At 44.7% G+C, this 25,296-nt stretch overlaps 1 protein-coding gene and 1 pseudogene across 1 annotated transcript in view; both read right to left on the reverse strand.

The window, feature by feature from the left end:
* LOC147889161 (protein unc-13 homolog) overlaps nucleotides 1-25,296 on the reverse strand; it is a 224,734-nt gene that overhangs the window by 175,692 nt on the left and 23,746 nt on the right. The window contains exon 4 of the mRNA XM_087391455.1: nucleotides 12,796-13,090. Within this exon, the coding sequence (XP_087247581.1) occupies nucleotides 12,796-13,090 (295 nt within the window). The remainder of the gene's footprint in view (nucleotides 1-12,795; nucleotides 13,091-25,296) is intronic.
* Nucleotides 1,795-3,025, reverse strand: LOC147889162 (uncharacterized; annotated as a pseudogene).

Here is a 25,296-nt window from a genome sequence, read left to right on the forward strand (position 1 = left end):
GTGGTTCATCTTGTGATATGCGAGCGGGATTGAGGGGGCCTCAATACTATCCTGGAAGAGGGGTAGCCTATTTGTATTGAGCTCAAGGCTCTCAAGTATGTGCATACCAACACCTCTTAGAGCTCTAACACGGAGTTCTTCCTACCAGATCACACAGACCCCCACGATACGAGGCCTCGACATGATCGTGACCCAGAGCAAGTGACTCGACAACTCAAACAAAGGGTTGACATGCAAATTACACTTGGGGATATCTCCTCTCTGTTCAGAGTCGGAGCCCAGCCTACAAGGGTTAGGGTAGCCCTTGTTAGGCATAGAGCTATGACCAGGAGACGTCACAGGGCCACAATCGTGAGCAGCCGATAGCACTCTATCGCTGATTTCATGCCTCCATTGCCGCATCCACCCTGATGTCCTGATGGTGGTGATGATGATGATGATGATGATGATGATGATGATGATGATGATGGTGATGATGATGAGATTGATATGTAGTCGACCACTGACATGAGTATGTTGTACTTAGTACTATCGTTTTGCATTTTTTGCATTTTGCATTGGTGTCGATGCTCGTTTAGTCGCTCCACCCTCACACCTCGTTTATACCAGGATTTTCACAGTCTCATAGACCCATCGGTCTTCTAAAGACTTTAATAAACTTTCTTTCTTTCTCTGGTCCCCCTCTGTTAGCAATGTCATGGAGGAGCATAAAGCCAACCAAAGAAGACTACGTCACCCTATGGTGCAAGATCCATACTCTCGAATGCGGAAGAAATATGTGATGACCTGGAATGCTTCATCAAGCTGTAGTGGGGATGCCCCGAAGTCAGCCAAAACTACCTGATGTGGAATAGAACACTTACTGTGGATCATCCGTGAAAGCATGAGAACATGATGCCTCTCAACTCAAGCCCACTCCGTCTCTGATAGCTCAAGCCCCTGACAAGGGTTGCCATACATACCTACGGGTCAAACTAGAGAGTTGAAGAGGAGAGACTTGGTCTAAGCGTCCTGGAATTGAGAGTGAAAGCATTGTCGCTCAAGTCTGCTCACCAACGCACTTATCCCCTACTTGGTTGAGCCTATAGTGCTGGTCACAAAACAAGACCCCCAAGTATGTGTAGGATATATCTTCGTGTCTCATCGAAGAGCCACCATGGCCCCCAAATATGTATTTGGAGCACTAGCTTTGCGTGTCAAAGTTTTGAGGCAATTATCTTAGCACTCAGTAAGGGCCTTAGCAAGCCCTTTGCTTCATTCAGCTCACAGTGGCTTGTATGAGCTACTCTTTTGATTGTACTTTGTCTCATAGGCCTGCGACACCTCCTGAAGACGTTAATAAACTTTCTTTCTTTCTTTCTACTCCAAATATAAGAATATACCTTTGTAAGACTAGAATATATCCAATCATACAAATGTAGATCTTTTGTTGTTCTAAAGTCCAAAAATCTACACAGAAAATAAAAGAGAACGAAAGAGAAGAAAACAGAGGTAACAAAAACTTTTCGAAAAACAAAAGGAAGACATACTTAGCAAGCAAAGCAACACTTTTGTCGTCATCATTTGACAGTGCCCAAGCATAAGCACCTATACTGGGTTTCTAAAGACCCGCGGAGCTCTTGGGCGAACCTAGTGCTTACTAAAATACATCAAATAAACAAAAGAGAAAGAAAACAAGAAAGGAAGAAGGTGACTAAGCAAAACTAAACAAGAAAATCAAGAAACAAAATCTTCCAAAAAACAGGGATAAAAACTCTCTCTCTCTCTCTCTCTCTCTCTCTCTCTCTCTCTCATTTAAAACATTGAAAACTCAATGGACCCCTTACACTTATGTACTGCTTCCTACAAAGATGCAAAACTACAATCCTAACTTAGAAAGCACATGCATACTCAATGAAACTCTCTTTTGAAACTAAAAGAAAAACAGGCTATTCAGCTCCCCGCTTTTTGTTTTCAACTTGTGTTCAATCATTCTAAACATGCCTAAGGCCAATACACCATAGATAAAAGACTTCATTTCTAAGATTCTACGTACTTTTTTCATTATTTTTCTTGCATTATACCTCTTGTGTATTAGTAAAGTGATCAAATTACTACATTGAGTGATGAAAGACTCCTTCGTTGTACAAAGGCAGGAAAATCTATGTAATTGGGAAGAAATGACTCCATATTTTGCCAAATCAGAAATGTTTGAGTCAATATGAGGCATTTTTATAATCCGTAAACCACTATATTCAGGTTGTTCACGTTTATCATATATATCAACCTCTAATCCTACGGAAGATTGAGAAAGTCTAAGATCTAAGAAAGCACAAGAATCCCCTCTTGAAGTGCAATTCAGTTCACAAGAGTCACGAGGATAGATTCCTTCTCCAAAAGCACAAGCATCTTTGTACATAAAGTCTTGAAAGTCAGGAACATCTGGACCCTAGCACAAATAAATCATCTATAAAACACCTAACTAGGCTAAGCTTATGTAAAATGATAGAGCAAGTATTGATAGAAATAAGACGTTGCATAACCTCAAATTCATAAGTAAAAGATAAAAGTTTGTAGACAGCAAAATTAGTCCCATGGGGATTCCTATAATTTGTTGAAACAAAGAATCACCTACTATGATGTAAAGATTATCTAAAAGAAAATCTATCCAAGAGCAAACGTCTTCAACACTTACTACCTTTGTGTATCTTTTCTTTTTACAACCGATGTCATGATCTTTAATATTTAGCCACAAAAAGTCAAAACATAAAGCTGTTTTCTCAACTTATAGCACTTTGCATCTATCTTTGTCAAATCTCAGTTTGAAAACTTCAGCCACTAGCTTTTTTATTCTGAACGTCAGATCTTGCAGCTCGATCTTTGTGTAAAGCGTAGTAAAATCATAGGTTTGAAGGAGGATAGAAGACTCTTTTTCCTGAATGCTTCGAGAGGAATTAAAAAATTTTACAACAGGAATCACTCCTACAGAGTCATTTAAAATCTAGATTGAGTGCGAGGGGACATCTAACTCCTTTAATAAGTCCCTCCAAAGTTAATGGACGGTAGGCAACATGGCTTTAAAGCAATAGCTTAGCCATTTAGAGACATCCGTCAAAGTAGTCTCACAAGCAGCTGCAATAAATCTTGGCTTTTTTGGAGTTTTGTGAAACTTCCAAGCAGCACAGAGAAAAGGGATACTTGGATTGCAAAGAAACCCATAAGACTTGCAAAAACTTAGGTGTTTTGAGACCAAATCCTTTTGAGAAACTAAGGCAGGGGCGTAAGTTTTGGCAGACGAGGTCACTTCTCTCAAAAGACATTCTATGTAAAACTTTTTGCAAATAAAAACAAAGTTATTGGAACATTTGTCCATATAAGAAATGACAAATTTCCTATAGAATTTTCGAAGAAGAGTTTCATCTTCTTTAGAACGATGGTTACTTTGCTTTGAGCAATTAACAAAAAGGACTTCTTCTAGTTTCAAAGCAACTTTTAGCAAAATCTTCCCTTTCCATTCTGATAAGATATTTTGAACTCCTAAACTTCCTTCTATTTGCAAGGCAAACTTTGAGATTCCCTTATCAATAGCAAGACTCTTTAAAACAGTACAATCGAAATTTTGTGCCTTTCATGAAAAGGTCTCTTAAGTTACTAGAAAGCAAAATTAAAGTATCAGTTGTGACTACACGTCCTAAATCAGCATCAATTAAGCTTTGGAATCTCTTACTTTTACAATAACAAGGTTCTCTAAGGATAGAAGCTTTTGAATGCTCTAAAAGCCTTTTTATCTCTCCATAGTTGAGAGCCTTTTGTCCTAAAGCTTTTACATACTTCCAAGCTACCAAATTCTTCTCACATAATGAGGGAGAGAATCCATTACTTCAGAAGACTTCAAAATTGAGTTCAGGCCTACCTTGTCAAGAGAGGGAGAAGTAAAAATAGAAATCAAGAGTTCCTTATTTAGATAGAGTTCTTGCTTTGAAAGGAAGCTTTTAGTTTTAAAAAACGATCCAACGAAGTTTTAAGTTGTATATAATGAAGCTTATTTAGATTCAAATCCTCCAAAGAGAAGTTTTCCAAAGTGTATTGAAGTTTGAAAAGAACTTTGACATTATATTTTTCAAAAACCTTTATTGAAAAAAGACCTAAAGACATTAGTCTATCTAGGTAAAGAAGTCTTCTTTTATAGTCTAGAGAAGCAAAAACTCTTGGAATTGAGGAAGATAAAGGAACTGAAGGAGGAGGAAGAGGAGGAAGAGGAAGTGAGGGAGGCTACTCACAATCAACATGTGGGATTGCAGGAGAGCTAGGACAACCCCGTAACATAAATTTAGGTTTCCATACAAGGGTAGGTATATGACTATGTTTATGAATAGGAATGTTAACATGCTTGATATACGTTCTCCACATCAAAGGGTTCTTTTTAGAGGTTCTTTCATTCTTACGATGAGTTGATTTTTGTTCTAAATTAAAACGTCTTAGGAAGAGAGTGTGTAAGGTTCTCATCCAAAACAATTCACGAGGTCGAGCAGCCTTGTAAAAATCCTTGGCATTATTAAAATGGCCCTCTATATGCTCAATAGGAAAGCAACGAAAAGATTCAAAACCAGACTTTTCCATTGCCACATATAAGGGTTTTGAATTCTTAATCAAGGAATTCTTCCTATGAACTTTTCTAAATTCCCTAACATGTTTCTGAAAACAAATAAAAGCCGTCCTATAGGTTTGTCCTACATAAAGCATATTACTACTATGTATGTTATCGACAACATAAATTACTTTGTGTGGCATGAATGGGACTAATAGAAACAGAAAATTTGAGATGCTTGTTTCTAAGACATCTTAGTTTATTAAGAATTCTTATGTTATTATTTGTATAATGAGTGCTAACTAGTAAAGCCTTAAAGTTAGACCAATTAATGTTACCTTCCCCAAAATCTTGAAGATTATTCATGTTTGACCTAGCTAAAAAGTTAAACCTTTCTCTATGTATGGTTCTTCTAACTTCTTTGTTTTGATTACCGAGCTAGACCCAACTAAATCACCTACCAAAGAGACAAGACCATCACTAGCATTTTCAATGTTGTTCGGTGAGGTCAGACGATCCAACATTGGGGAACTTGCTTGCACTCTCCCTGCCCAGCGAAAGGCAGTTTCTCCTTTGCCATATCCCCTAACTCTAGCAAGAGCGAGACTAGTATTTAGGGGGGGGCTTGCTTGCACAGTCGTTACTCGTCCCAAGGTAACGCCTCCCTTACTAATACAAGGGTATGTCACAAGAGCTAGATAACGTCCCAGGAGATCACCTTGTTGGTTTCCAAAAGGCGAATTGATCATAGTGTGTATCGCTAAGCCAATATACCTCCCAAATTGGCGATTACATAGGGTTAGCCAAGGCCCCAAGGCCACTGTAAGAGCTTTTTCATCATAGAAGCACCAAAAATTTTGAAAGAGAAGAGGAAAGCTACCAAGACAAAATTAAATTTTGAAAAATAAAAATAAAGCAAAGAAGAGGACAACACTACCAAAGACGAGAAATGAGAAAAGAAAGGTGAAATAAACAAATGAGAGCAACTAAAACAATAAGCAAAACGTCGCTTTTTGTAAAAATTAAAATGAAATGAAAATAATAAAGTTCACCAAAAAATAAAATTTTAAAAAATAATAAACATTAATAATAATAATAAAAGGAAAGAAAGAAAAAAATAAAAGTAAAATATTAAACAAAATGAAAAGAATTTTACATAATAATAATAATAATTTAGAAATTTCAGCTATTGGAGCTTCTGCACCCGCATAAGATAAATCAATGTAGTTGAACAATTGATCACCACTTGAAAGAAAATTCAAAGAGTTTGCATGTCCGCTAAGGTGATAGAAAAATATACCTTTGTAAGACTAGAATAAATCCAATTATACCAATTTAGATTTTTTGTTGTTCTTTTTGTTTTGTTTTTTTCAAAGAAAGCAACCTTCTATTAATGCTTGAAAGATTTCATACAAGACAGCAGCCCCGAAGGTGCTGAGTATTGACAAAACCGGAAAAGACTGAAAGAAAGAACTAGCCTGTTCCAGAGAAACCCAACTCACTGCCTAGGGGATCTCTGGTACTGGGGCTAATAGCCAAGTGGGGGGACTATACAACCAGCGAATCCCTTGCGGGGTGAAGATGTAGAAAACTCTTGCAGGCCAAGCCTTGTTGAAACAAGCACGCCTCTCGATAGTCGCCCTGGATCTTGGAGTCCTGCGCTCCTAGGTGGATCGTAGTGTGTATATGATATCCTGCCAGATGGCGACTAGGGTAGTCGAGGGTGGAACCGGGTGCTCACCCATCACGAGACTGCAACAAGCCACCCAAATGTTCCACGCAATGATGCTGGCTACCACCTCCCAAACAATGTCCTCCATAGGAGAAGGAGCTAGGTTGTCACGAGGGACTGCCTCATGGAGTGATATCCTCTGGATGCTCTGACCCTGTATCCGATAGGCTCGGGACATCTCATCAATCTGGAACGTGTGTCCTCCCTCCATCAACCAGGCCACCATCCTCCAGGTGTAGTCTCTCTGAAGACTCTGCATACGTGCCATGATCCTGAGGGCTCCCATCCAAATCCTCGCTGCGCTACAACAGCTCCACAGGCAGTGCGGGATAGTCTCCAAGAGACCATCGGAGCAACAATGGCACTGCCCCTCCACTCACATCTACTCCAATCACGGTCGGATGGCAAGCCTCGTGGACGGTGTGGACCATCGGAGCAACAATGGCACTGCCCCTCCACTCGCATCTACTCCAATCACAATCGGATGGCAAGCCTCCGTGGACGGCCAGCCAGAAGAAGTAGGATATCTTCCTCGGTCAATGCCTCTCCCTCGAGGGGGTCCACCTCAACGAGTCCATCTGAAGCCTCGTGCCAATCCGTGTGGTGTAGGAAAAGGACACCTCGTCCACCTACTCGACTAGGCCGCCCCTGGAAGGCCAGAACCACTCTACCGGATCCCACTGGACCTCCCTCAAGGATCTACCCTCCCACAGCCAAAGGCACCATCTAGGGGCATTCTACTCTGAGATATTGGGAGGATCAATGTGCCACTCCTTCCCCAGACGTCCCACCACTCTGATTATCTGCCAATGAATCCCATCAAGACTCCCATCCATCTCAGGGTCTCTCTCAGTGAGTGGCTGAAGCAGGCCTCCAGGTCCTACACGGAAGAAGCCGAGGTGCGTGCTGCCTCGCTGCATCAACATCCTTTAACGGGACACCAATCGGAGAAAACTACCCCAACCATCTGCTGTCCCTCCATACGCGAAGTCCCTCCCACCAGGACTCAGGAATGGCTAGGTCAATCTCTCTCATCCGCTGCCCTGCCCCTCGCAAATGCGCTATGGCGTCAAGCCTCGCCTTTGCCTCCATGGGTAATCTGAAGACTTGGACGGACCACTGTCCCAATGTGCCCAACCAATGTGAGTCTGATGTCCGAGCATACGTCCCTCCTGATCTCTGATCTCTGGGTGCCACATAAGGGACTGACTCTAAAACCCCTTCTGCATCTGGCCGGAGCACGAATGAGACGACCTGCTAGACCCTGTGAAGGCTCTTCATCAAGAAGAAACCATTCCCCGTAACGGGGACCTCTAAGAAGATCCATCTATGTGAAGGCTGCCATTGTCCCCAAGTGAGTGGGATATTCCTTAGAAGCCCTCGCTGTAAGAGGAGCTTCCAAGGCTCTGCACCTAGGGTGAGGCCGCGAACAACCAACTTGCCCAAGAGGGCTCTGCTCTACATCTCCGAATCAATGATACCCAAGCCTCCCAGTGCCTGCGCCATGATCAACATCTACCAAGTGACCCGGGCTCTAGTGTTCCTCCTGCCATCCGAACCTGCCCAAAGGAAGTTCTGAACCAACCGTCGGAGCTGCCCAATGCATCCTTTGTGAAAGCAACAGCAAGAGGCGATATACTAGGCCGTGGCAAGGACCTAGTTTTCCACTAAGGCACGACCTGCTAGGAAGAGTTTGGCCGAGCTCCAGTAGAGAAGCTTGTGCCGAACACTCTCAACGACCAGGGCGACCTGCTACTTTGTTGTAATGTGCATACCAACCTTGCATCTAAGATATCTTGCTGTCTAGCCCCGCGGTATCCATCTGAAGCCAAAGTCAGTCCCCTACTCACAAATCTCCTGTGTACCCGAGGCCTCGCAGTAGATAGCCCAAAACTCGCTATCATGCCCTCAACATACAAGGCCATGTCATTTGCAAACTCCGAGTCAAGCAGCTCCTCCTCCTGTCTGATTGGGAGCCTCAACCCTGTGAGGCCTGCCACCTGTGATCTCAAGTAATAGCCCAACGCCTCCGCCACCAACAAGAAGAGGAAGGGAGCGAGTGGGCAGCCCTGGCGGACCGAGCGAGAGAGAGGAAAGGCCTCACCCGTGTGGTCTCCAATAAGCATCTGACTAGAGCTCCCCACATAAAGTGCAGAAACTCCTATGCCCCATCTATCTAAGAAACCACTTCTCCGCATAGTACACTCCAGGAAGGACCACTCCACCCTGCCGTAGGCCTTCTCAAAATGCAAGAGGATGGCTAGCGGCTGTGACTCCTCCCAGGACCAATCCAATACCTCCCAGAACGTGAAGATGTTGTCCACGATGCTGCGATCTTGGACGAGCCAGGTCTGTGTGTCGTGGTCGGTAAGATGGGGCCGTAACCGTAAGCTCAAGACTTTGGCGAGGATCTTGTATGCAGTATCAAGCAAAGTGATCGGTCTCCACTGTCGAATGTCTGACCTATCTCCCCCTTTCTGGATCAAACAAATCCAACCCCTGCTCAAGGACGGAGGAAGGGAGCATGTGTCAAATATCTCCTAGCAAGCTAACCGGAAAGGGGTGGAGATAATCTCCCAGAAGTTCCAGAAAGAGGCCAGAGTCAAGCCATCCTTGCCCCGACACTTCTGGGTCGAGAGAACCTTGAGGGCTTCCCAGAGCTCCTCATCTGTGAAAGGCTCCTCTAGTCTGCTGCATAAATCCTGCGAGACTACTGTCAGAACGCGCCACAAGACCAACTAGAGTCATCCTCTCCGTCTGAAAGAGCTGGCTGTAAAAACCTGTGGTCAGGTCTAAAATCTCTTGCGGGTCAGTGTGCATGATGCCCTGTAAATCTCGGAGACACTGCAGCTGTGTGCATGCCGATCGGGGCCCAGTGGTCTCCTGTCCCCCTACTGCACCCACCGGGCCCAAGAGGAGTGATAGGAGAACTCAGCCCTCCGAATCTCCATGTCCTGAAGCTCAAGGCGAACACACTCGAACCTATCGCTAAGCCACTGAGAAACTGGGTCCTGCTCCCTGAGCTGCACTATGAAGGCAAGGTCTCTCCTCGAAGCCCGCTCACGCTCCTGAAGAGTCCTCCGCCTACGAGCGTGAGCCTGCAACTTCACTGCTCCTCTGAATCGCATCAGCCACCCACACAACCCAGCCCTCGTACGGTGTCGTCTCTAACTGCATCCAAATCCTTGCCATGACTTGTTGGATCTCCTCGTCCTGCAAGAGGTCCTCTGGAATACGAACCCCCTTCTGGGAGAGACCTCGACGGGGCTGATCTAAGTGAAGTACTACTGGAGAGTGGTCTGACATCGTGGTACCTGCCAGAATCATGGTAGAGCCGCCTCTGCGCAGTGCCCAGTCCCCAACATAAAAGTGATCTAGTCTCTCAAGTAGTCCATCATGTCTCCTCTGTCCGAAGGAGAAGACGAGGCTAGGTGTCTTGCTGAAATATGGCTCTCGCCACGGGTCTCTGCCACTGATCATGAAAATGAACTGCTCCCAGGTGCTACGCTCTGCTGCTGGCATCTCAGAGAAGGAGGCGCCACCCTGCTTGTCTTCCCCAAACTCCAGGTTGTTGAAGTTCCCTCCAACAATCCAAGAGTCTACATCCGAAGGCACTCTGATAGCCTGCTGGGCGGTGCTATCTACACGCTGGGTACACGTTCAGGATCCCAATCCTGGACTCTCCCTTCCAAACTCCCATCCAAACTGCCCGTCCTAGGATGAGCTCGCCTTGATCGTAGACCTCTGGAGCCAAAGTCTGTGAGACTGAGATGCAGACCCCTCCCCTCGGTCCTACTGCGGGGGACCACTCCTCTAGACCCCTCCCTGGGAGAAGGTGGTGTCGTCATTTGATGTCTGATGCTGAAAACATGTGCTCCTGAATCAAAAGGATGTCCACTGTTCGCCCTACCCCTGCCCTCTGCAACTCCTATCGGAGTATCAAATACTGCGGCTAGCTACAAGCACGGTCGTGGAGCCCGTGCACGTTCCAACTCACTATGGTCCAACTCATGAGGACGGGGATGCTGAGAACAAGGCTCTCCTGTGGGTGGGTGCCTGTTCCAGAAAGACTTCCTTATGTGACTTTGCCGGGGGTTTGGAGGGCGAATAGTCCGTGTCTGTGCGACGACGTACTAGGGTGGATACCAACTCAATGATGATCTTCTGTACCCACTTCATCATGAAGGAGACTTCTGCCCCGAACAGCTCCGCAAACTTCTGGAGGGGCCAGTAGTATGCCTGCTCCACCTTTGCCTCCAGCGGCAACTCCTACCGCCAAACCACACATCGGCTCCTCTCGCGTGAAGCTCAACTGATGGATCCCTCTATGGATGGACTGGCTGCTGCGATGAGGAAGCAAAAGGAGGCGTCGTCTTACCCTTTCCTCTTGACAAGGGTGTCGAGGTAGGGGAGGGAAGGGAGGATGAAGAACCTACTACGACGATGAAGAGGGGGCGGCGGGGGAGGTAGGAGGGCGGGAGACGGAGGGAGGGAGAGGGGGGGCGGGTGGTGAGAGTGATCATAGTAGGAGGGGTTGGGGAGGAAGGAGGGGGCGGGGGGAACCTAGGAGGGGAGGGGGAAGTGGAAAGGAAGAGGGGGAGGGATATGAAGGGGGAGGAGGAGGAGTAGGGGCAACCGCAGGCCCCCCTGCTGATCAGGCTTGCTAGGACTCTGGATCCGCTCCTCCGCAACCGGGCTAGTGTCCGTAGCTTCCGCCATCGCTGCATCTGGAGCTCCTGGGGCTCGCTGCTGATGCAAGGGTGAATGTGGAGGCTGAACCTCCAAAACGGTAGGATCATCTATCTGGATGGTGGCCCCTTCCGCTGTGAGAGGTGGCTCCTGCCGTTCCTCCTCAGGTGTCTCTCGGTCAACCCTGTCCCTCTTTGTGTCTATGCGGGCCTGTTTGCTTGGTTTCTTTTTCTTTTTAACCTGGGTCCATTCGCTCTTTTCTTTTGGCTTTCTATTCATGGAGAATTGCAACGAACCAGCAGTGGAGGTCCATGGTCGGGGCAGCCTATACTTGCTCTCGATGCCTCTCTACTGAGAAGTCTATTCAGCATTGTTTATGCGATTGCAAACACACAAGGATCATCTGGAAGGAGATTGCTAGTCTTTTGAGCACTTCTATCCTTCTCCCTTCTTCATGGCTTGGGGTATGGTGGCTTGGCTCTCTCTTTTGGGGCCTCAAGTCTTTTTGAGAGTGGCTCGACGACATTTAGTTGAGTCATGCTCTCTAGATGATGTTCTCAGCTTTCCTTACAAACCTACATATGCCACAATGGATACTTTTAGGGAGATTCTGGGGAGCATTTCAGCATGGCATATTTGGAGATCAGGTCCTGCCAAGAGAACAGTTTTCCTCATGGAGTGGAGTGGCTCCCCATTCTTCTCAAAGTCCACCACGGGATTGAGGTGGCACTTTCAGCCTCAACCTTATTGCTTTTCTAGCTCTCTTTGATGAGGATGTTTTTTGCCCATTTAGACGTTTGGTTTATCATGCCTTACATGATGTATTTCTGCCATGAGCTTTGCTCTTGGGGTTTTATTTTCATACTTAATAGAAATCTTTTCATTGACAAAAAATAACAAGCCAAAGAAAGTAATGCTCTTGGAAGGTTGACTACATCAATTCACTCCCATCCACTGAAGTCACACTGAAAAAAGTTAAAATTTCATGGGAACACCTCCATAAAGCCAAATCCAACAAATACTCAAGGAAGTGTCCTCCAGACAAGGGTCAGCGTACCAGCCAGTAGCACAAAAGCATTGCTCTACATGGCCCACAACTCTAGCCGGCTCAAAGTGTGCATCCAAAATAACATCCTCATCCACTTCAGATTTTGCCTTTGTGCATCAGCTCTCTCCATTCCCACATGCTGAATTCAAAGGGAACTCCTCTTTAAATCCAAAAGAGAAAAGATATTACAAAAAAATGCTACATACTGGAAGCACTTCTGCAAAATCATACTACATTACATGCAAAAAAAAAAACAAGCTAACTGCCTTCCAGAGAATTTGAGGTTGATCCCCAGCCAAAATAAGATGTTGAAGAGTCGAATTCAAGCTTCTATCCAGGTGGATAGTCAAAAGAATCTTCAAAAATACCAACAGTCTTCAGAGGATGATCCAAACCAATATGTGCATGTGCTTGTGAAAGAAGATCATAGAAGTTCAGAGCTTCAAACCCTCAATCGTTTAACAATTTGGTTTTTTTTATTGAAAGCATTATTCCATGTTACAATGAAATGTGGAAAAGTGGACAGACTGCATGTCAATAAAAACGGCGCAATTTTTCCCCACAGTCAATTGCCTCAAAGATCTACATACATTCAAAATTTCACAGGCTTGGGTGAGAAAACCTTCACTTGATTATTTTTAATCCTAAAGTATAAGCATTGTTGCCACTCTTGCAATCTACTCATTCACATGAGACCAAAACCCATTACCATAAGGAGATGGACTGCAGTCTCGACCAGTGGTACCATTTGGTTTTTACCTGTGATAAATGGTGGCAGATCCAAGGCCAGATCTGTGGCATCACTTAATTGCTCCCGCACAACGATTGCTCCACAAGGCACATGTGCATCACACTCATTTTCATCATCTCCATCCTCATTATCAACATGCAATCTCTGTGGCGGGACTGTCACAATAGATAGGTCCTCTGAAGCATTGACCAATGCTGGTGTAGCAGTCTCCACTTGTGCAAATGCTGGCTTATAAGCAGGAGACAGGCCACATACATCAGGCTCTGTTCCAGTACAATACCCATCTCTCAAACCTATACCAACCTGCACGGCCAGGAAATTGTCACATCTATGTACCAAAGAAAAATCGGGCTGGATTTCTGAACTATGGTGTTGTGACAATGTAAGAATACAGAATACATTTATGTTGATTCGGAAAGCACAAAGGTATAAACACACATATAGCTTTCATACACCAATGCTTTATGGCTTCTGACACACAAAACACCCAGAAGATCCAAAGTTAGTGTGAGGACTGACCAAATTTTGTCTACTATTTGATTGTATGTTTGAGCACATCACACGTATAGATAAGTAGACAATTCATGCTCCATAGCTCAAATGGTATACACTAGTAATTTGGTTCCTATAATAAGTTTCCACTCTAATGCTACAATATACCCAGGCCTTACAGATATCAAATTGCAGTCAAAGGGTGAGTGCATTGTCATTGGGCAAAGAGATCTGAATTCGCTCTAAGATTTCAAAATGACGCAACAAAAGACAAACTGCCACCCTCTAGCACTCAAAGAGCCCACTGAACCCTTAGCTAATCAGGCTAATTGGTATTACACATAGATTGGCTGCCACCTAGCAACAAACATAAGGACGCAAAATCAATGATGTTGGAATGCAAATATATACTCAAGAAGCCTCTTCTCTTGTTCTTGACCCTCTCCCACACCGTTGTGGCCAGAGACGGTGTTCCTTCAGCCCCTCTCGTATATCACGAGGCCTTTGCCCCCCCCCTCCCCCACCCCCGCCCCCACTCCCAATCCTGGCCCTACTTCTCCTTTCCAAAAGCCTCCTTCCCCTTCAGTACTACAGATACCTCTTCTTGATGGAGGGCCTAGGGTTTCCCATGGCTCTACAGCATTCTTGCAGGTAGGGGTCTTACAGACTGATTGTGGAGGCTTGGCAAAGTTTGTGCCCTCAACTTTTGTTGGCAATATTCTTCCAGATCCTATTGATAGAGTGTCTACTTCCACAAGTGTGGGGGTCCTTTCCATTGTGGACTTTCCCTCCACTACTCCAGGAGATTTACTTCACAACAGGGAAGTGTTTCCGCCTCCATGTCGGGTAAGCTTTTCCACTCTACTTCCTCATATAGATGAGGATTGTTAGGTGGTATATTCAAGGCCTTGGCGGTGTCCCTCATCATCACTGAAAGACGCTGATTTATGATCAGCTTCATACAAGTGTCATTGGGGTCTCTTTTTTTTCTTTTTTAAAGGAAAACAAGGTGAATGGCAAAGACTATGTAAAATCAGGTAAATTGCTTTCTAGTCACACTTTTTGATCTCCTTCCTTAGGCACTAGGGGAGGAACATGCATTTCAGTTTCAGATTCATTTCTCCCCCTTGTGGTTGGACATGGTATCATCACACCCTCTAGAGTACAATGGATTTTACTACATATTGGTGGACGTAAGGTCGGCCTTCGCCTTTATGCCCCCAATAATAGAAGGGAAAGTGTCGTTTTGTGGAAGGAATTGCTTTCATGGAATTATTGGAGGTGACTTCAACATGGTGGACTTCCATTCGGATTTAAAAAAAGGGAAAGAGAAGGTGGCATCCACTCTCTTGATAAAAATGCTTGGGATGATTTTCTTTCCAGTTCAGCGGTAGAGATTCTTGAATAGATAATGCTTTTCAGATTACGCTAAGATTGTTGTTCCGATGACAGACCAGCTTAAGGGGAAGGGAAGCACCTTCATATGGGATGAACCTCAAAAGAGAAGTTTTGAAAAATTAAAAGTAGCTATAGCAACAGCTCCTATCTTTAAGTAGTGGATCCCAATGAACCATTTGTGGTTGAGACAGATGCCAGTGAGTTTGCTGTTGGGATGGTACTTTTACAAAAAGGTCGACCGATGGCTTTTGAAAACCAAAAGTTAGATCGTGCCCAACAGAATTACTCGGCATATGAGAAGGAATTGTATGCTATAGTTTATGCTTTAAAGAAGTGCAGGCACTATTTATATGGTGCCAAATTCGATATCATCTTTGATCAAGAGAGCATTAAGTGGATTTGCAATCAGCTTAAGGGGAAGGGAAGCACCTTCATATGGAATGAACCTCAAAAGAGAAGTTTTGAAACCAATAGCAACAGCTTCTATCTTTAAGGTCGTGGATCCCAATGAACCATTTGTGGTTGAGACAGATGCCAGTGAGTTTGCTCTTGGGGCGGTACTTTTACAAAAAGGTCGACCAGTGGCTTTTGAAAGCCGAAAGTTAGATCGTGCCCAACGGAATTACTCGGCATATGAGAAGGAACTGTATGCTCTAGTTTATGCTTTAAAGAAGTGCATGCACTATTTATATGGTGCCAAATTCTATATCATCTTTGATAAAGAGAGCATTAAGTGGATTTGCAATCAGCCCGAGCTTAAAGGTAGAAAAGCTAGATGGGCTGAATTAATGCAAGTGTTTGAAATACAATTGACATATTGAAAGGGGAAGCTCAATGTGGTAGTAGCACACTCTCTTAGCCGCATGCCAATTGTTAAGGAATTGAGTTTTACTCAATTTCAGAATAATTTCCTAGAGTCCTTAAAGGGGAAATGTGAGTTTGATCCTCACTTCTCTTAAATATGAAAAGCAATTAGAAATAGGGATCCAACTAATCGAGAGGCTTTCACTAAGAGTTGCATGGAAATCGTGACACACCACAGGTTGGTAATAAAGGACTCAAGTGGGAAAAAATATACTATTGAGGATGGCTACCTGCCCTACAAGGGTAGAGTATGTATCTTGGATAATAATGACATTAGGCGCCAAATTCTTTTTGAATGTCATGATAGTCCGAGTGTTGGACACCTGGGAATTCAGAAGACATGCGCTTCTAAAAAGACAATTCTTTTGGCCTGGAATAGGTAAGGACGTCCAAGATTATATACTGTAGTGCCAAAAATGCCAGGTCAGTAAGGCTAAACGCCTTAAGGTAGGAGGTCTATACCCATTGGAGACTCCATCTAGCAGATGGGAAAGCATCTCCATGGATTTTATTGTGGGATTACCTAGGACACAGAGGGGGTACAACTCAATGTGGGTAATTGTGGACCGGTTGACCAAGATGGCTCATTTTATTCCTCTCAATGAAGATGTTAAAAGTCCAAAATTAGCTAGGCTATTTGTGGAGCATATTTATAGATTGTATGGGCTACCAGCCGGTATTGTTAGCGACCGGGATAGGAAACTTAACATCCATTTTTGGAGGGCTGTGTTTGAGAGGTTAGAAACTTCATTAAATATGAGCACCACGGATCATCCACAGAGTGATGGTCAAACTAAAAGAGTCAATCAGATCATTGAGGATATGCTTCGAGCATATGTAAGTAAACGGCAAACTAATTGGAAACAGTATTTCTGAGGGGTACTTTGGTCTTGGAGAACTGTCCATACTAACGAGGCGAGTCTACTACGCATGCCCTTCCATAGTGACACTAGGATTGCCACCTCAATCTCTTCCATCCTAATGCTTGCTCCCCTCAAGTATGAAAGTGCATGCACTCGTGCCTCTATCTCTGTGGGAAGGCGGCACCAAATTCCGAAGGTCCTAGCTGGACCGCCATGCCACTGAGCCCATCCGATGTGTGTCCCGTGACCGAGCATCAACCCCTCTTGACCTCTCGGTGCCAGATAAGAGGCTATATATACCTAGATGAATCCAGGAACATTCCCAAACTCATCCTCTAAAAACACAACATAGTGCAGTTTCAATCTCACGAGAGTCACTCCTAAGATTGAAAACCATAAACTCCATCACGCATAGCAGGGACTAGCTACTATGACATCCCCACTGACGTCATGAGCGCCCAACAGTGGGTGTAGAACATAGTATACAAGTATGCTCTCACACATACAAATCCACACACCCACACATACTTGAGCATCCATTTATAGAAAGTCTTCGTACTGAGTTTCTGTCGGCACTCCGGAGGTGAAGGGCAAACTCAGCCATGACGAAGGCTAGCACTAAAGGAGAAGGCTAATCAAAAAGTAGTCCAAATCTCTTCATTCAAGCTACAACTGCTTGTGAAGTCTAAACGATTTCATTTTAGTCTCTCCCAAACGAGCATCTAAATCTAAATCTAGCTGATAGGGCAACGCACCATTTAAGATAGAAAGAATTATCGCAATACCAGCACGCCGCAACTTGGACGAAAACTTCACAAGGTGAAATTTGCATGTCCACTAATACGGCAGAAGCATATACCTAGATGAATCCAGGAACATTCCCAAACTCATCCTCTAAAAACACAACATAGTGCAGTTTCAATCTCACAGAGTCACTCATAAGATTGAAAACCATAAACTCCATCACGCATAGCAGGGACTAGCTACTATGACATCCCCACTGACGTCATGAGCGCCAAATAGTGGATGTAGACCATAGTATAAAAGTATGCTCTCTCACATACAAATCCACACACCCACACATACTTGAGCATCCATTTATACAAAGTCTCCGTACCGAGTTTCTATCGGCACTCCGGAGGTGAAGGGCAAACTCAGCCATGACGAAGGCTAGCACTAAAGGAGAAGGCTAATCAAAAAGTAGTCCAAATCTCTTCATTCAAGCTACAACTGCTTGTGAAGTCTAAACAATTTCATTTTAGTCTCTCCCAAACGAGCATCTAAATCTAAATCTAGCTGATAGGGCAACGCACCATTTAAGATAGAAAGAATTATCGCAATACCAACAGACCGCAACTTGGATGAAAACTTCACAAGGTGAAATTTGCATGTCCGCTAATACGGCAGAAGCATGTACCTAGATGAATGCAGGAACATTCCCAAACTCATCCTCTAAAAACACAACATAGTGCAGTTTCAATCTCACAAGAGTCACTCATAAAATTGAAAACCATAAACTCCATTACGCATAGCAGGGACTAGCTACTATGACATCCCCACTGACGTCATCAACGCCCAACAGTGGGTGTAGACCATAGTATAAAAATATGCTCTCACACATACAAATCCACACACCCACACATACTTGAGCATCCATTTATACAAAGTCTTCGTACTGAGTTTATGTCGGCACTCCAGAGGAGAAGGGCAAACTCAGCCATGATGAAGGCTAGCACTAAAGGAGAAGGCTAATTAAAAAGTAGTCCAAATCTCTTCATTCAAGCTACAACTGCTTGTGAAGTATAAACGATTTCATTTTAGTCTCGAACCAGATAAGAGGCTGTAGCTCGCACTCCTCGGGACAAAAAGGGTTGGCCTGAATGAGGGCTCCAGATAAGCGTTGCCAAACCCTGAGAAGGCTCTGCATCAAGGGGGAGCTGAGGGGGTCTCTCAGAAAATCCACCAGGATGGCTGCCACTAACCTCCTATATGGGGGGTGTTCTTGAGAAGTCCTCGCTGAAGCAAGAGCTTCCAAGGCTCAGAACTAGGTAGAAGGCCTCAGAGCACCATCTTGCCCAATATAGCTTTGCTCTACTTCTCGGGGTCATACCCAACCTACCCTAGAGGAATGATAAGAAAACTCTGCTCTACAAACCTCTGTAGCTTGTAGGTCGAGCCGCGCACACTCATCGGTCTGCAAGGTACTTTAAGGCTGGGTCCTGCCTCCTGAGTTGCTTTATAGAAGCCAATTCTCATCTCGATGTCCTCTCTCATGCCTGCAATGCTTGACACTACCTGAGAGCCTGGGCTTGAAGCTCCTCAGTGCTCTTCTGGATGATATCTGCAATACCCAAGCTACCCACCTCTCCTCCGAAGGCATGTCTGCCTACTGCCAAATCTGCTATGGCCTACTGCACCTCCTCGTCCTGTAAAAGTGAGTCAAGGATGCGGACCCCAATCTGTGGAATTTCACGGCGAGGTTGCTCAAGAGTCAACACTATCGAGGAGTGGTTCGACACCATCATACATACCAGGATGCCAGTTGACCCCCTCTATGGATGTACCTAGATGAATCCAGGAACATTCCCAAACTCATCCTCTAAAAACACAACATAATGCACTTTCAATCTCACGATAATCACTCATAAGATTGAAAACCATAAACTCCATCATGCATAGCAGGGACTAGCTACTATGACCCAGTCTATGCATGGCCCAGTCTCCCATATAGAACCTATCAAGTAGCTAGCAAACCATCATGTCTCATTTGACCAAAGAGAAAACGTAAGCTGCCACTAATGGTGAAAATAATCTGCTATCACATGCACCCCTGCACTTGGGTGCAATGTGACACTGGCTACATCGACAAGTGCAATATGGTTCCCAGATAGGAGATTTTTTCGTATGCTATGACCAGCCCTTGTCCAAGGATAGTAAGGCACAAGCTACGTGGTTAGTCTCTCAGCCTTAGGTCAAGTCCGTCCTTGTTCATTGGTACCCACTGGAGAACAGTGGGTTAGTATTCCATCTTACGGTTAGATAGGTCTAGGTCTTAGCCTAGGATAGGAGCCCCAAAGGGGCCCCCAAAGACTGACCAAGAAGACCCAGGGCAAGCTAAGAAAGGCAGCCTGCAAAGGCTGCCCACAAAGTCCCTTGGCAAATGAGCCATGTGGGGCTATTTATAGGCTGGAAGGCAAGCCAACCAGTCTGTAAATCAGTCAACTCAATCGGCTGTTTAAAGCCTACTAGTTGGCCCAGCCAGCCCTATAAAAAGGGTCCTTTGCTGCCCTCATTCCTCATTCAATTGCTCCAGCCTTCAACCTCTCCTACTCACTTTTCGTTAGCGCGAATTCAAGATGAGCAAGACAAATTCCACCTAGCAGCCCCTCATCTTACTGGTGAGGCGGTTACCTAGTGGCAACATTGGGCTAGTAAGCATCCTGACCCAACAACTCATAAGACAAATTTCGTTTGGGCAACGTTTGTTACCAATCTCAAAGCTCGTTTTCTACTGCCGCAGTATATGCTTAACCTGAAGGATGAGTTTTCTCGTCTCTTCCAAAATGGGTTGCTTGTGTTGACAAGGTCATCACACTGGCGCAACAATTGGGAGAGTCTGAAAGCAATAAGTTGAAGCAATTCATTAGGGGATTGGACACTAACATTCATTTTCCCGTCCGCAACTTTGACCCGTCCGATTACGAGCGGGCGCTTACTCTCGCCCAGAATCAAGAAAGGATGCTGAACGAGGGAAACCCCAAGCAAGTCCAAAAGGATTCCAAAGCCCCGTAGTAGTCAAGCAACCCAGCGGGTAAGGATCAGAAGGACAACCGCTACCAAAAGAAAGACGACCAGTCTTCTGGTCAAAAGGAGTCCAAGCCCAAGATGACTCTAGATGAGAACACTAAAGCGGGCATTACGGGAGGCTATTTACAGCCCAATGAACAGAAGCGGTACCATGCCACCACATTGCTAGGCACGTGCAATGAAGGAGGAACGGGCTCAATTGGTGAGGGGCCAGAGATGGCAGGAAAGAGGGAAGAGGAGAGGCGAGAGGGAAGAGGAGAGAGAGAGATAGGAGGGAAAGGGGGTAGGGAGAGAGGAAGAGAGAGAAAAGGAGAGAAGGGAAGAAAGATAGAGAGAGATTGGATGAAAGAAAGAAAGAAAGAAAGTCTATTAATGTCCACGAGAGACCAACAGGTCTATGGGACAGCAAAAAACCATCTAGTACATCTGCTTTTGGGAGGGCACATGGCAGCTCCCAGGGAGTGCAAAAGCAACCCCAATTATTTAGAGTACCTACATAATAGTCTGAAGAGTAATCAGGCGTACGTCAATTTAAGACTGAGAGTTCTTTGGATTGATTTAAACTCTTTGATTAGTGCTATGCCTTCACGATAAACTGCCCCTTCCTAGCAGCCCTGACATTAGCTAATTCCGTTGCCTTATTCTTCAATTGAACTTGTGTAAGTTCCTCAACTATCCATATCCTGGTCCCTTTCAACTTGTAAGATTGTCGAAAAAGCTTGACCCGTAAATCTCGCAACTTAAGTGTAAGAATAGCATGTCCTTTGGAGTGCCGAATATTAGTTGCCCCGTCATCGTCATCATCATCATCCTTATCATCATCAACCTCCATTCAATATTAGGCATGGCTGCTTTGACATGTGCTAAACTCTAGTCATCATCTTTGAACCATCCTCACGGAGCCCCCCCACTCTAATCTTCAATGCATTATCACGTCTGGCTTCGTGTTCTTTGATCTCTTCTTGGATATCCGTCTTGTTTGCCTTTGTGTCAAACTCCTCAATCACTTCTTTCTTGATTGATTGTACTTTAGTATGAACCATATCTTTGACTGTAGAGACTAGTTGAGGAGTAGGAGGAGAATTCTTATACGAGTTCACAACCTCAACAATTATTGCCTGCTTGCCAGGTCCCTCTGGAACTTGAAGTTGGGCTTTTACTTCTGCCAACTCAAGCCTTAACTCTCTGATTGCTTGCTGCAAATAATAAATTTGTTCATGTTGTCCAATGATAGGTTGTTTGGACCCTTCTTGCTGGTAATTGTGTGCATACAGAGAGGTTGTCATGGCTGCAACTGTAGAGTACGGAGTCCTGATAGTTGAGGTCGATGGAGTTATGGGGGATTTGAAGGAGAGGGTAGACCATTCCATATTGGCTATTTCTTTAGAACTCCCTAGCTGAACCTAACCCTCGAGTTTGGCTGGTGGTTTAGCCCAACTCGAGGTTACAGACCCTAGGAGCTTGCCCCGAGAACATACAGGGAGTACGGAAGATGTATGGAGAAAGTACGGGGAGTACGAAAGACATACGAATAAAGTACGGGACTGGTACGACATACTGGTACAGGATGTACAGAAAGGGTACGACGGACTGTACGAGGAGGTTATGGGAATGTACGGAGAGGCTACGAGGAACTGTACGGAGAAAGTACAACAGGCTGTACGAAGCTGTATGGCGAGCTCTAAGGAGGGGTTGCAGAGCTGTACGACGGACTGTACGGAGGGGGTTACGGGCTGCCGTAAGGAGAGAGAGAGAGAGAAAGAGAGAGAGAGAGAGACTATTAACATCCACGGGAGACCAAAGGTCTATGAGACAATAGAAAAGCCATCCAATACATCAGTTTAGGGAGGGCACATGGCAGCTCCCTCAAATAGGAGGAAGGAGGTGGGAGTAGATAGGATTAGATGTCACATCACATGGTACACAAATAGGGGTGGACCTTAGCTAAAGTAAAAGCAGCAAGAATACGCCTCGAAATGTAGAGCTGAGTGAACCTAAATCAATGACCAGCAAGTACATGCTCTGAAATGTAAAACTGTGTTGCAGTAGGTCTGGACCCCTCAAAACAGCTCACCAGAGCACTTTGAAGTGCAAAAACAGGCTGTCCACATGGAAGGCAGCTCCCTAGAACAATTTGAAATAATGTAACAGGCCACCAAAATGTAAAACGTATGTTGTACGTGTGCTAGAGGCCTCAAAACAGCTCCAAAATGCAAAGGCATCTATTCAAAGTGCACCGAGGTGCTGCAGCAAGTCTTCACGCAGAAAATCGATGGATTTTGATGTGCTGAAAGGCCAAAGACACCTCGAAAATTCCTCTGCTATAGGCGGTTCTGCAGCAGCACCAAACAAGCTCAGAGATGCAAACAGCAGCCTCAAGTAGGTCGCAAAAGCCTCCAAAAAGCCTCAAAACTCTGAACCAATGTGCATAGGTGGCCGTTTTTGGTGCAGCAGCCTGGAAACCCTGACTATTGGCGTTGAAAAGCTCCAAAACAGCTTCAAAGGTCCACATGTGCAGGCATGCCTTGAACTGTGTGCCAACCAGCAAACTAACAGGCCGTCAAGGGGGTAAGAGCACTCAAGGACAGCTCCAAGAGATCCCGAATAGAGGCAGCTATGAAGGCAAGCTGTCGCGAGGCAAAACTGATGCGAATGGCTGCAAGAAGGAGAGGCGAAATGAGGCTGCTATTGTTAGAAACATGGTGTGTGTGTGTGTGTGTGTGTGTGTGTGTGTGTGTGTCCCTCAAGCAATCCTTACATGACAGTCTTGCTGCAAGGGATTTGGATGCTACTAGCCTTGAAGTGTTCTCTACTTGTTTTTGAGTTCTTCTATTGGGCTCTCTTTCGGAGTTCATTGCTAGTGTGTGGGAGACTTCCCATATTGTAAATTTATGAGGATATAAATACAATGGATTTTACCAAAAAAAAAGTGTGTGTGTGTGTGTGTGTGTGTGTGACTCACTTATTAGCGATTGGAAACAGGTCGTTTCGCATGCTCATTGGGCCCCTTCCGTTTTGTCTCATGCCAATTCCCTTCCGCAAGAAAGTATTTACTGGAGTGCTGTTTTTGATCCTCCATTGGCCCTCCAAGAGCCGATTCGGGCATATAATCTCAGCAAATTGGGGATCAGGTGTATAAATGACGTTGTTGATGCTACTGGTCAAATGCTTTCCTTCCCTCAAGCCATGGCTTCTTATCCACTAGCCATGCATCACAGGTTTATTTGGGGAAAATTTGCTGAATTGCTGCAGCCTTTTCTTCCCATCCCTCCTTTATCTAACAGGGACCGATTACACGACTAGCAGTTACACCCGGTGGGCTCAAATTCTCGTCCTGTTACTCTTTCTGACCTAACGGTTAGCACGACATACTCTTTCCTCCAGCCGTCACCATGGATTCACTTACATGCTAATTCTCTTTGGCATATGGCAAAATCACTTGCTTGGTGGCGAAAGAATCTCCGCAATTTATGGAGGAGCAAATTGCCTCTCAAGCAAAAGCTTTTCCTATGGCGTTGTCTTACAGGAACCTTATCCGTGGGGGTCATTCTGGCTCAACGAAGGATTGCATCTGCTTCTTGTCTTCGATGCATGGCCCCTTCTGAAACAGTGCCTCATTTGTTTTGGATGTGCTCCAGCACTAAGACCTTCATATGCAAAATTTCCATATCGCTTCGCCTTCGTTTCCCTAACTCTCCTTTTGGGAAACATTTTTGGCTTTTTGGCAGACTTCCTACAACCCTGGTCCATTACTCTTTATTTTTGTACTAGGTCAGATATTGGGCTTTTTGGACCATATGGCAGGATCACAACATGAGATATTTTGGGAATCCGTTCTTGCAATCTTATGAATATTTCAGACTCTCCCTACGGCAATCTATCTATGATGCTTGCCATCAAGGAGATCTTCCTCAGTCATGCCTGGAAATAGTTTCTCTTTGCTTTTGATTTCCTGTTGAGGCTCTCTGTTTTTTGAGACCCTCATGTAAATTTTGCTGATAATATAATCATGAATTTACCACAAAAAAAAAAGTGTGTGACTCATGGCGGACTGAATATTCTCAATCTTCAGTTTCATATGTTGGCAAGAAAGAGCACTATGATTGCTGATTTTTTACAGGAAAAACAGCCATGGGCTATTATGCTAGCAGCTATGTGTGGAAACATGACGTCTCATGCATATGGGCATTGGATTACAGATTACTGGGAAGCACTCATGACCACATTTCAGGGGAAAATTCCTGGTTGTCCTGTTTCTACTGCTTTTATTCATGATTGGAAGAAAATTCTCTCTTATGCTAAATGGTCAAGTGCTTCTTCCCATCATGGTAATTCTCTTCGCTTGGAAAGCCTTCGTTGGAGCAAGGTGTTTGAATCGCCTCTCGCTTTACAGGCTCCTATTAAAGCATATAATCTTATGAAATTGGGCATAAGATTTGTCGGAGATGTTGTGGATCAACACGGTTATGTGCTTTCATTTCCACAAGCTTGCAGGACATTCCCCTTGGGTCTGCATCATAGGCCCATTTGGAGAATACTTACAACTATGTTGCAGCCATTTGTTCCTGTTCCTCCACTGTTTGTACAGGACAGATTACTGGACTGGAATCTGACTTCCTTATCTCCTGCTACCTGTCCACTTTCAATGCATAATCTGGCCTCCTCGATGGTTTACAGATTTCTTCTTCCACTACCATGGATTGATAAGCATGCCAACACTCTTTGGAATTTGGATAGGCCTTTATCTTGGTGGCAATCACAACTCAAGAAATTTTGGAAAGCTAAATTGCCATTGAAACAGAGGCTTTTCTTTTGGAGATGTATAGTGGGAGCTTTTTCCATTGGGGCGAAATTGGCAGCACGTCGCATTGCTTCCCCTTCCTGCCCCCGTTGCTCTCATCACCGAGAGACAGTTCCCCATTTGTTATGGTCTTGCCCGCACTCTCGGATATTGATCACTCATGTCTCTCATTTGCTGCGGCTTCGGTTTCCCTCTATCAGATTTGGGAAACTCTTCTGGATGTTTGGATGCTTCTCATCTCAGATGTCTCCATTCCTCCTTTTCTTTCACTAGGCTCGTTTTTG

This window comes from Dipteris shenzhenensis, chromosome 20 (assembly GCF_047967505.1).
Source record: "Dipteris shenzhenensis isolate YYH24624 ecotype China chromosome 20, Dip_SZ_1.0, whole genome shotgun sequence".
NCBI lineage: Eukaryota > Viridiplantae > Streptophyta > Polypodiopsida > Gleicheniales > Dipteridaceae > Dipteris > Dipteris shenzhenensis.